Source organism: Vombatus ursinus, unplaced genomic scaffold (assembly GCF_900497805.2).
Source record: "Vombatus ursinus unplaced genomic scaffold, bare-nosed wombat genome assembly UNPS02005286.1, whole genome shotgun sequence".
In the NCBI taxonomy this organism is placed as follows: Eukaryota; Metazoa; Chordata; class Mammalia; order Diprotodontia; family Vombatidae; genus Vombatus; species Vombatus ursinus.
Window position 1 is genome coordinate 233,375 of NW_020945064.1, and position 13,345 is coordinate 246,719.

The 13,345-nt window shown below is 38.7% G+C and overlaps 1 protein-coding gene across 3 annotated transcripts in view; it reads right to left on the minus strand.

Moving 5' to 3' along the window:
• Positions 1-13,345, minus strand: part of PHLPP2 (PH domain and leucine rich repeat protein phosphatase 2) — a 98,247-nt gene that overhangs the window by 6,905 nt on the left and 77,997 nt on the right. For all 3 annotated transcript variants that reach the window (XM_027847621.1, XM_027847622.1, XM_027847623.1), the window contains 3 exons: positions 3,390-3,500; positions 2,693-2,887; positions 1,076-1,307 (listed from right to left, as the gene is read on the minus strand). In XM_027847621.1, coding sequence (XP_027703422.1) covers positions 1,076-1,307; positions 2,693-2,887; positions 3,390-3,500 — 538 coding nt within the window. The remainder of the gene's footprint in view (positions 1-1,075; positions 1,308-2,692; positions 2,888-3,389; positions 3,501-13,345) is intronic.

Below are 13,345 nucleotides of genomic sequence, written 5' to 3' on the forward strand. Positions count from 1 at the left end.
GTGCTGGGGGGGGGGTGTGGAATCTGTTTACATGTGTCCATGGATCATAATGCGGTGCATAAGAGAGCTAATTATGGGAGTCAGAGGACCTAAGTTTGAATCTTGGCTCTTTTGTTACTATTTCTGTGCTGGAAAAAATCACTTTACTTTTTCAGGCCTCAATTTCCTCATCTATAAAACGAGAAGCCTGGACTAGCTGGACTTCTGAAGTCACTTCCAACTCTAACTCTGTGATTCAAATGATTCACTGTCCCAGGGTAATCACTATGGTATTTTCATGACTCTTACTTTGCCGGCAAAAGTATTTTTGGAAAAAAATCTAACTGCATGTAAGGATTACATAAGGTGTTTCCTACAGTGTAAATAAATGTATACAAGTAGTAGTAAATACTAACAGTCATGCTTCCTGTATATGTCTATACTACTGGATTCTAGTTATCTACAAACTAGTCTCTTTGAGGAACAGAAACAAAAATATTACGCTAACTCTTAAAAAAAGAAGACAAAAATATTAAGGATGCTGGCAACTAACGCCTCGAGTTGTTTCAAAAAACAATTTACTAGATAAATAGTACAAAATAAGAAAAAAAGTCATAGCTTGAATTTCAGAGCAGGGAACATTAAAGGATAAGGCTCGGTGCCTTTTCAAGCATCTTGTCAGGAAGAGCACACTAATGAAACTGGTCATCAAATCAACCACGGGGGAGAAGCTTACGTGTTAGCTTGTTTTTGTTTTTTGAACATGAACAAATACGTGGAACGAAATGTCATAAGGTGTAGAAGCAAAACTGAATCTTTTACTTCAAGTGAATCTAGCTCTTCCTTGCTGTTCACTATTTGTCCAGTAAAGGCTCCTGTCCAGCGGTGTCACTGAAAGCCTTTTGAATTGAACACTTTCTTGGATATGAAACTAATGCCAAGAACAGACTTGGCTCAGAAATTGTTAAAGGTAAGAACCTCCAGTCCCTTTCAGAGAGCTCTAACCACACAGCAGCTGATAAAGCACAGGTAACTAGACTCTGGCTGTCATGGGGACGAGCCCCTGTTAAGAGGGGCTAGAAAAAGCAGCGCCAACCTCCGTTACGATGGCTTTTTGTTCTTTCACCCGCTGCAGCTCCTCCGGGCAATGCTCCAAGCTGAAGACTCTGGAGAGCGGCAAGGGCTGTCCGTTCCGGCACAGGACTGCTTGGCATGTGCCCACGTTGGCCACTGTCAGGGTGAAGCTACTTGTAGGGTCAGCAGTATCGTGTCGGACATAACAGAGGAGGGCAGAGGAACCTAGCTTCTGGCCGGCCATTCCCAATTTTCTGTTTTGGGAAAGAAGTAGAATAAAATGGTGTACTTTAAAATTAGCCTGGCAAATTATTTCCTGTCATTGCTTCAAGTCTCAAAATATCCGGCAATAGGAAGACAAGTAATCTCCTTGCTCCTCTATGACGTGCTCATGATCCAGACTTGGCCCTTACCCTTGAAAGACACTGGCTAAAGGTGGTAATGGGGAGTAGCCAGGAAGAACCAGTCTCTGTCTCCTCCTCCCTTACTTAGAGGATTACTGTGAGGAATGACCTTGGGAAACTTTAAAGTGTTACAGAGACATTGGCCATCATTATTATGATTATCACAAAGTCCTCCAAGTTGAATGCCTAAGAACAAGAATGGGGAAAGAGGGATATCTCTTCTTTGGTGGGGATGGTCTGACTCAAAGTCAGTTAAGAAGCATTTATTAAGCACCTACTATGTACCAGGCACTGGTGCTAAGCTCCGGGAGGCAAAAGAAGGTCCCTGCCCTTGAAGAGCTTGAAATCTAACGGGGGAGACAACATGCAGATAATTATGTACAAACAAGCTATATGTAAGGATAAATGAGAGAGAATAAACATAGGGAAGGTATTGCAATTAAAGAGAGTCTGGAAAGGCTTATTATAGAAAGTGAGATTTTAGTTGGGTCATGAAAGAAACCAGAGGGCCAGTGTCACCAGATCAAAGACTATATGAAGGTAGGGTAGGGATGGGAGAAGTCTAAGAAGTCTGGAAGGGGGTGGGGAGTACATTTTTTATTGATAAATTTTATTTTGACACAGTTATCCAATCTAAGTAAGCCATCAATAAAATACTGTTCTTGAAAAGTATTACAGAAAAAAGTGCAACAAAGATGACAATACATGTCCCCAACATTCTTGAATGTCCCACAGGCCTTAAATACTTCAATTATACACAGCCACTGTGCTACAGAAACCTCTAATCATAGATTTCATACAACTGGAAGACTGGACGGTCTAGTTACACACCCTAATTTTCCATCTGAGATAGGCCTTTATAATAGTCACTCAGCTAGGGAAATGAAAGGGTCAGGGCTAGAACTCAAGTCTTTTGACACCTGGTACAGCACTCTGCTACAATGCCTTGCCTTCTTCCTGGGGATCCTAGATGGAAAAATACAAATGGAACCAATACACTGACAAATCAAGACGACAACACAAGCAACTAGTGTATGATCAGCTTGCACATCTGACAACTCATTCACATACACAATGAATCAAAGTTCCCATGGGCTACAACAGGGGAGTGAGGGAGAAGAAAAGAGAGAGATTTAGCTACTACTGATTCTCCCCTCAGTCTAGTCAGTATCCGGACTCTGAGAGACCTGTTTCTCAAAGATCTGACTAAGAAGTTGAGTTTGTAATTTGCTTACCTGTGAGATACCAAAAATGTGTTAGCCATGAAAACTGTATCAATTGCTGACTGCTGCACCTCTTCCAGAAGCACGTCAGCCATGGTACACTGTAAGAGGCGGGGGAGCTCTTCGTTCCGGTCTCCATCAAACATGCCATAGACAGCTTCCACACCTTCAGCAAAGTTATCCACGGCCAAAGCAGACACACAGAGTCTACAACAGTGGTGGACAGAGAAGGCAGACAACCAACCATTGTTACTATTTTCTGAGTGTCCAGTCTTTAAAAATTCAAGTCAGTAGTCATTTGGGAGGGAGGAAGGGTAAATATTCAGGGAGATAAAAGGTAGAAGGATGATAAATCTACAAATAAAAATTGTCTAGAGAAGGGCACTGATGCCGAGTTTCAAAAATAATCATAGCATGAGGAAAAGGGGAATTAATTTTATTAATTTAGTGGGTAATTGCAGGCTCTGTTAAAAAATGATGCTTATGATTGCACATATAGAACCTATATCAGATTGTTTACTGTCTCAGGCAGTGAAGGAAGGATGGAACAGAATTTGGAACTCAAAACTTTAAAAAAATGTTAAAAATTGTTTTTACATGTAACTGGGGAAAAATAAAATAAAATAAAAACGATGCTTAAATGGCACAGAAAAGCTATTCTTTCTGGGTAACCACCAAGGAAGGCTCTGGTTCAAGCTGAAGTACTCACTTATTCCTCTGGCCAGCCATCTCAGCAAGCCCATGGCTCCAGAATGTCGATGCACCTGCAGAATCAGCTGTTAGCAGGGGTTTTTGATCAATTTTCAGGGTGGTGATATGACTGCAAAAGAGGTCAAACTACTGTGAGGCACTAATGCTATTTTGCATTTTCTTGGCCTTTATTTCTTTAAATTTAATGTGAACAAAGGCATAGGAAAAGTCATTCAATAGCAGGTTCCTATTTTGGGGATATAGCTCTCACATGGGGCTAACCTTATATTTGGATTTGTTTTCCATGGGTTATACCACTGTTTCTAGAGGAAAAGTGAACTTCAATTGTTAGGTGCTCTTGAAAAGGTACTAGCCAACTTCATTATGTTACATTAAAGGCATCCTGCCTCTGATCCTGACTACGTGACCCTGAGCAAGTCACAACTTCTAGGAATCTGTTTCCTCCACTGTAAAATGGGATAAACACAACTACAACACCTACTTCACAATATTATTATAAAGCTCAAATAAGTGCAGTGCACACTTTAATGCTCTATAAAAATGTCTGTTGTAATTATTATCAAGCACAACTCAACAAGTATTTACCAAGAGCTTACCATGTGTCAGCCACAATGCTAAATTGTGGAGAAGATGGAATGAGGATATGTGTAAAATTTTTACACAGTTCCTGGCACAAAGCAGGTGCTTAATAAACACTTACTCCCTTCCACCTGTGAGGGTCACAAGGAGCTCACAGTCTAACCAGGAAGACACCACACTAATAATAACTATGCATATATTCCAGTCATTTCAGCTGTGTCGGGCTCTTCGTGACCCCATTTAGAGATTTTCTTGGCAAAGACACTGGAGTGGTTTGCCATTTCCTTCTCCAGCTCATTTGGCAGATGAGGAAACTGAGGCAAGGAGGGTAAAGTGATTTGCCCAGGGTTACAATGCTATTAAGTGTCTGAGGCCAAATTTGAATGCAGAAAGATGAGCCTTCCTGACTCCAGGCCTGACACTCTATCCACTGCGCCACCTGGCTGCCATGTATAAATGAGAAAGGATAAATGAGGAGATAATTCTCAGACAGAAGGCTGTAGCATTAAGGGGGATCAGGAAAGGCTTCCTGTAGAAGGTGGGATTTTGACAGCTACCTGAAGGAAGTCAGGCAAGCCAGGAGGCAGAGATGAGGAGAGAGCAGTCCAGGCATGAGAGATACCCAGCAAACACGGGGAGTTAGGAAATGGAATGTCTTACGTGAGGAACAAAAAGGAAGCCGGTGTCAATGATACTGAACATGTACAAAGAAACATTAGGAGAACAGAAAGGTTAGGAAGGGTTGGAAAAGTCAAACAGAGGATTTCATATTTGGTACTGTACTTTAGGAAGACCACTCTGACAGCTAAGTGGAGGATGGAATGGAGACTGGAGGCAGGAAGATCCACCAGAAGGCACCTGCAATAGTCTAGGTGTTAGCTGCTGAGGGCCTGCACGAGTGGGATGGCAGCGTCACAGAGAAAGTACAAATTATGCTCATCATAGCTGCTGCCAACCTGTTGGAACCCAAAGCTCTGTTAACAGATGTAGGCGTGCCCTGCTGACATGCCTTAAATTGGAAGTTTATTAAAAATGACTTCATGGATTTGAAACAAGATAACAGGCAGATTTTGTTCACCAAATTCCTACAACAAAGAGGTTTCTAAGTGTTAGTTATCAGTATACTTACTTCAAACAATGTTCGGTGTAACAAAATTCTGATACAGTGATAACTTAAATTGGTCTTTAGAGTTTGTTGTGCAGGGATTTGAATAGCATGAAATCCCCAAATCAGTATCCCTCCAGCATAACACCTATCTGAAGCAGAAAATCCACAACAACACACCTGTCACATCATCCATCCTCCTTCTAGAGACCTCTAGGGATTGGAAACCCATTCCTTCCTGAGGCAGCCTGTCCTACTTTTGGGTAGTTCTAATTATTAGGAAGTTTCTCCTGATATTGGGCCTAGATTTGCCATTGCAACGTCCACCTGCTGCCCCTTCTTCTTCCCTCTGGGGCTAAACAAAACAAGTATAATTCCTTTTCCATATCACAGTCCTCCAAATACTTGAAGACAGAAATTATCTTTCCCTTAAGTCTTCTCCAGGTTAAAAGTATCCTTCATTTCTTCAACTGATTCTCATGGTATGAACTCTGTGAGATTCACCTTTTCAGTTGCTATTTCGTTGATTTGATTTTCTGCCATCTTCTTTTTAATCACATCGATTAAAGGTTCAGCAACTCTTCTAGTCTTTTCAAAGAATTAGCTTTTATTTTATTGATCATTTAGTGTTTTTTTTTCTTCTAGTTTTATCTGTCTGCTCTAATTTTTAGTTTTATCTTTTGTATTTAGGTTTATTCGTTGGCTTTCTAATTTTAAAAATGCATATTTGGTTTGTAATTCTCTTTTTCTATGTTGTCAATGTACATTTAGTTGAATCCCAGATATTTTGATGACATTGTTACCATTTTCTTTCACATAGCTTAGGTACAGGTGTGGGGAACCTGCAGTCTTGAGGCCACATGTGCCCCTCTAGGTCCTCAAGTGCTGCTCTTTGAATCCAAACTTCACAGAACAAATCCCCTTAATAAAAAGATTTGATCTGCAAAGCTTGGACTCAGTCAAAAGGCCACATCTGGCAAGCTGTAAGGCCACATGTGGCCTTGAGGCCACAGGTTCCCCACCCTTGAATTTTAGGATTTAATTGTTAAGTTTCCATTTGGGCCAGTCTTTCATTTGTGCTCCCTCAACTGATTATCATTTTTATTGGGTATGGTCTATAAAGGATGTGTTTACTATTTCTGAGTTTTTACATTTGTTTGCAATTACCTATGTGCCCTAATACATGGTGAATTTTAGTAAAAATTCCATGGGGTTCTGAGAAATATACATATTATTTACCAGTTCCATTCAGAAGACAACACAAATTTCATGCTCTAGTTTCTCTAGCAATTTGTTCAATTTTATATATATTTTTAATTACCTTCCCAATAGCTTAATCTAAAACTGAAAGAGGTATACTGAAATCTGCCACTACTATATTACTGGCTATACCTTATAGTTTTCCTTTATGAACTTAGAAGCTAAGGCAACTGGGATATAAGTTTAATACTTCCCTGGCTTCCTTTAAGTTATAATTAACATCCCATCTTCTACAGGACTTTCCCCAACCCCTCTTAATTCTAGTGCCTTCCCTGTTAGTTTTTCCTATTTACCCTGTATGTATGTCTGTATATATGTGTGTGTGTGTGTATACACACACACACAACACATATTTGTTTATATATCTTAGATCACAAGCCTTATCAGAAATTTGATAAAGATTTTTTTCCCATTTGACCCTTTCCCTTCTTATCCTTGATGCATTAATGTTGTTTGTGAAAAAGTTTTCAGTTTCAAGTTCCCTCTTCTGCTGTAAATACAGTATTATAGTCCTTTAGTTACTTTAATCTTTTTTTTTTAAGATTGGCTTTCGTCCCCTCACTCCTGAGGCCTTCTTCTTGTTTGATATGTCCCTTTCCTTTCCTCCCCTTCAGCTAGTCCTGTGCCTTAGTTTTTAAATTTTTTTTTGCACTCCTCTCCAAAAAGGATTTCTTTCACTCTCTTCATTATCCATCTTCCCTTTCTGTTTACTCCAGACTCTCATTCTCTAGTTCATGACTTCTACTGGTATCCTCCTTATTTTTATTAATTTATTTTGATTTATCAACAATCACTTCCATAAGTTTTTGAGTTTTAAATTTTTCTCCCCCTCCCTCCCTAAGACAGCATGCAATCTGATATAGGCTATACATATACATTCTTATTAAATGTATTTTCACATTAGTCATGTTGTAAGGAAGAAGTAGAAACCAATAGGAGGAACCACAAGAAAGAGAAAAAACAGAAGAAAAAATAGCAAATAGTATGCTTCGATCTGCATTCAAACTCCAAAGTTCTTTCCTTGGATGTGGATAGCATTTTCTATCATGAGACTTTTGGAGATGTTTTAGATCCTTGCATTGCTGAGAGGGGCTAAGTCTATCAATGTTAGTCATTGCACACCATGGCGGTTACTGTGTACAACATTCTCCTGGTTCTGCTCACTTCACTCAGCATCAGTCCATACAAGTCTTTCCAGGTTTTTCTGAAGTGTGCCTGCTCATCATTTCTTATAGCACAATAGTATTCCACTACATTCATATACCACAACTTGTTCAGCCATTCCTCAATTGATGGGCATCCTCTCAATTTCCAATTCCTTGCCACCACAAAAAGAGCTGCTATAAATATTTTTGTACATGTGGGTCCTTTTCCCATTTGTATGATCTCTTTGGAATACAGCCCAGAAGTGCTATAGCTGGGTCAAAGGGTATGCACATTTTTATAGCCCTTCGGGCATAGTTCCAAATTGCTCTCCAAAATGGCTGGATCATTTCACAACTCCACCAACAATAACACATTAGTGTTCCAATTTTCCCACATCATCTCCAACATTTATCATTTTCTTGTTTTGTCATGTTGGCCAATCTGATAGGTGTGATGTGGTACCTCCGAGTTACTTTGATTTGCATTTCTCTAATCAATAGTGATTTAGAGCATTTTTTCATAAGACTATAGACGGCTTTAATTTCTTCATCTGAAAACTGCCCATTCATATCCTTTGACCATTTATCAATTGGCAAATGACTTGTATTCTTATAAATGTGACTTAGTTCTCTATATATTTTAGAAATGAGGTCCTTATCAGAGACACTGGTTGTAAAAGTATCCCTCTTTTCTCTGTATTTTTCATGCTATCAAAATTTTCAACATATCCATTCTAGGGACTTCCCTGTAGGCACTTTCTGCTACTGCTTTGTAGCGCTCACCCTATGAATTTCCCCTTTGTGTTGTGCCTCATTTTCAGAGTAATGTTAATTATGACTAACAACAACAAGAACAACTAACATTTATGTAACACTTACAATATGCCAGACACTGTGCTAAGTGCTTTACAATTATTATCTTATCTAATCCTCACAACAACCCAGGGTGGTGGCATTATTATTATCCTCATTTTACAGATGAGGAAACTGAAGCTAACAGAGATTTGGGTTTCTGCTGCCCCAAGGAGCTCTGATTCCCTTACTTCTAGGGCAACAAGAATGTTCTCTCAAAGCATCAAATCCCTATAGATTATATCCATTGTAAGGTCCCCATTTCCCTTTTTCAATCACTCTTTTTGCAATTTTGCTTATTTTCCAGCAGGCTCTTCTCTTCTGAGAGACTACAGGAATGGGCGGATGGGAGGGAAGAAAGAGAAGAAGATATACTGCCAACTTATCCTACTAGGAGACTTCATCCCACACAGGTTGAAATTCCAGATTGTTAATAATAGGGCTCAATGTTGAGTCACTCTGGCCATCCGCATCCTATACTTCCTTCACAATCTCCTTTCCTCCTCCAGGGAAGCCATGACCTTTATCATCACCGTCACCAAAAACTGCTATGCAAATGACAGGTATACTCTGATCCCTCCTAGTACAAATTCAGGATCTGAAGATATTGAGTTAATCAGGAAGATAATTAAAAAAAAGACCTTTTGCTAAATACAAATACTCAACAAAGATATATAGTGATAGATGGTGCCCTCCAGGTCCCTGATACAGAAAATATGCCCAAACTGATAAGGCTTATAGCCTGTATGGTAACAAAAACTATACCAGGTCCAGAGAGCTCTACTTACTTCTCAATATTGCTCTATAAAGGCTTCACTAGAAAATGGGCCTTTGTGCATTTAGCCTATCCCTGTTCAGATCTCAATGTTCAAGGGCTATACGTTTTTAATTTCTAATGCCATGCACCCTAGTTAGCCACTTAAGGCCCATGAATAATATTCAAGACAGGGAAGAACCAGTAATACTTAACACAAAATCACTGAGCAGGATTCTTCCATTGCTATCTATTTCAAGGAATCTTTAATAATTTTGATGTATAGATGGGAGACACCTTATGGGAAAAGTGACATTTTGCTCTACCAAATTTTTTTTCATAATCCAATAACAGAAATACAATAGGATCTTATGTCCTCTACATCTTTCAGTCAATTACAAAATGGCAAATACATGGTTTACTGTTGAGCATTGCTTGCAAAAGGCCTACTTGTTCCCCACTTATCACCCTTGGGGAAGAAACACCATATTCTGTGTTACAAGCACAAACCTGATAGAAACAATTTTTATTTATTTATCATTATCCTAAATTCAAGCACTGTTCTGCTTGAGAGAAAAATTTCCAAACAGACAGAATCCCATTATGCCCTTGGACATGTCTACCAAACAAAACAATCTTGAGGTAACTTTTGAGGAATACTGAATAAGAAAAATGTTATAACATGATAAAATATAGTTACATAGTTCAGGGTTAACATTTTCCTTAATCTAATAAAACAGGCACTTAATCTCAGGCCCTTCTTGGATAATTATTTTCCTGAGACTACTTAATCCCTCTAGGACAGTACTTTCCTCAAGGGCTTTCCAATAGCATTAAGTGGGAAAAGAGAGACCTCCCTTTGATCACTACTCCAATCCTTTCAGGAAATGAAAAAAGAGGATATTGCACTTAGGTGGATCATTTATTTCTGAAAATGAGGAGTATCTGCTTTGACACCCTTATCAAGGATGCCCTTAATCTCAAAAAAGATAATGTACAGTAAGGAGAGATAGGTCAGTATTTATTGACATTTTTCTATGATTATTTTTTTATATGGGAATGGGAGAGTGGATTAATAAGGTTCAAGACTTTTCCTAGCCTTTGTATCTCATCCTCTTTTGGCTATCTTTGCACATGAATCCTTTGTGCCAGCCCCTGCACAGATCTCTCTGCTTTCTCCAGCTCTGTTCTTTTTGATGCTATTCCTACCCTTCCTAATAAAAACATTTCGGTCAGTGACGTGAGGGTCCAAGTGCAGTGATTCTGTTTTCTCTGATGCTGAGGTCCATTTGTTAGAGTCATCTTGGGGGACCCTGACTATTTTCTTTGGTTTGTTGTCATCTTTCCATTTCTATCCTTAAAATGCTGTTGTAATGAGTTTATTGTAGGATGTCCTGCCAAATCTTTTTTAAAGTAGTCTTACACTCCACTTTTTAAAAAATGTTTCTTTTGCCTCATTTCTCAAATATATAGCAAACTGAGTCAACGTTATAAAAATAAGAGCCATTCCCCAATTGATAAATAGTCAAAGGACATGAACAGGCAGTTTTCAGACAAAGTAATCAAAGCTATCTACAGCCATATCAAAACAAATGCTCTAAATCACTATTAATTAGAGAAATGAAAATTTTAAAACAATTCCAAAGTAACATCTCACACTTACCAGATTGACTAATACGTCACAAAAGGAAAATGACAAATGCTGGAGGAAATGTGGGAAAATTGGGACATTGATGTACTGTTGGTGGAGTTGTGAATTGATCTAACCATTCTGGAGAGCAAAATTTGGAACTATGCCCACAGAGCTATAAAACCATGCATACCCTTTGACCCAGTAATACCACTACTTGGTCTGTATCCCAAAGAGATCCAAGAAAAAGAAAAAGGACTTATATGTACAAAAATATTTATAGCAGCTCTTTTTGTGGTGGGAAACAAATGGAAATTAAGGGCATGCTCATCAATTGGGAAATGGCTGAACAAGTTGTGGTATGTGATTGTGATAGAATACTATTGTGCTCTAAGAAATGATGAGTGGGATGCTTTCAGAAAAACCTGGAAAGACTTATATGAACTGAAGCAAAGTAAAGTTAACAAAGCCAGGAAATTATTGTACACAATGTATGATGATCAACTGTGAATAACTTAGCTATTCTCAGAAATACAATGATTCAAGACAATTCTGACGGCCTTATGATGAAAAATGCTATCCATCTCCACAGAAAGAACTTATAAGAGTCTATATGCAGATTAAAGCATACCTTTTTAATTTTCTTTTTTTGGGTCTGTGTTCTCTTTTGCAACATGGCTAATACGGAAATATGTTTTGCATAACTTATAATCTACATTAAAGTGCTTGCCTTCTCAAGGAGGAGGAGAGGGAATTGGGAACTCAAAAATTATTAAAAAATGAATGTTTAAAAGTTGTTTTTAACAGTAATTGAGAAAAATTAAATAAAAACATTCTTAAAAAAAGAGTGATCAACAGTGTCAAAGGCTGCAGAGAAGTCAAGGAAAATGAGGACTAAGCAAAGGTTACTGGATTTGGCAACTAAGAGACCATTATTATCTTTGCAGAGAGCAGTTTCAGTAGAATGATAAGGTCAGAAGCCAGACTGTAAGAAAATGAGAAGGGAGAAAGTGGAGGCACCTATTGTAGACACCTTTTCAAAGACTTTAGTTGGAAAAGTCAGAAGAGATATAGGATGAAATTTAACACAGGGAGAAGGATCAAGTGAGGGCTTTTTTTTTTCAAAATGGGGGAGACACATGGGCATGTTTGTAAGAAGCAGCAAATGAGCCAGTAAAGAGGAAGAGACTGAAAATAAATGAAAGAGGCAGTATGTTGGAGGAAACTGGATAGAATGGGATCACTTGAACGGTTAGAGAGCCTTTGTAAGGGGAAAGGCCATTTCAAAGCATATGCTACACAGGGATAATTCCCACATAATAACACGTTTTTCTTGGCTATTGTTATATTATTGATTTCATTTTTTGTGATGTTATTTGAGGTTCGCTCTATCCATTACCCACAAATTCTTTTCTTGACGGTGTTTATGATATATAAAAGCATGATGCTTCTGTGCAGTCTTCATGTTTTTGGTCTCTTTAAGTCCCTTCTTCCTCAACCACGCTTTCACGTGTATTTCTCACCTCTCCCCATCTTTGCAATGAAATCACAGATGAATGATTTAACTTTGAGGGTCTTGTCAAATTCTTCACAGGATTTTTCTTTATCTTTGTTCTCAGCAAGTGATGCTGGTGCATAAGTTAAAATTATTTTCATGGTGGCCTTTTTTGCATATATTTATCAGTACTAAAATATGAGACGACCAAATTATCCCACAAAGTAACATTTCTTGTTGCCTTTGGCCAATTATAAAACCAATTCTGCCAACTTCATCACCTCTCCAAAGTTTCATTCTTCTGGTTTCATTTATACTGGAACTGTCAAGATAGATCTGGCTGAGTTCCTCCAGCAACAGGCCTACTTGTTGCTAACTGGACAAAGATCTTACATTTGAAGTAACAACATTCACATAAAAGTTTACAGACTGTCTAAAATTGTGCTATTCTTGGCACCCTTTGCTACCCTCTTCTTCACTCTGCCGCCATTCTGCACAAACAGAAGGAGGCTGTACAGGACTGAGGGCTGTTCTGTATTTTTTTGTTTCACAGGTTGCTGTCGCTAAAAAAATGAGTCATCAAAAGCCCAGCCAACAGGTGACGAGCTTTTCTGTAAATACGTAGCCTGGTCCTCACAAAGCAGACTCAAGTCTGTTGCCAGGGTAATATTCAAAAGCCTTCCACCTGGGTAGAGCCTGACAGAGCTTGTACTCTGTTGGTAGAGCTTTGGAGAAACTAGGGTCATATCTCCACGCTATAATGAGGCATTTGCACAGGCCTTTGCAAAAGATTCTCCCTAATACCACTTCAAAAGCCTTTTTTTATGGTCTATAGCTTTCCTCTCCAGCTTCAGCTCATTCGAGCTCCAGCATTCCTGATAGCATTTGTAAAGGACTGTGTTTCTCCACTTGTGTTTATCCTCTGTGCTTGCTTTAGATATTCTGTACCTAGCTTAAAAAAAAAATCTTAATTCCTTGGCAGGTTCCATGTGCACTCACATCAGTTTCTTCAGGCAACTCCCCCTTGTTTCTTCCTTCTTAGAATTGTATCCTTTTTCATATTTTTAGCATTTTGTTCATGTTTCCCATCCCTCTTAGCCTGAATTCTGCTGTAGAGTTTTAGTATGTGAGATT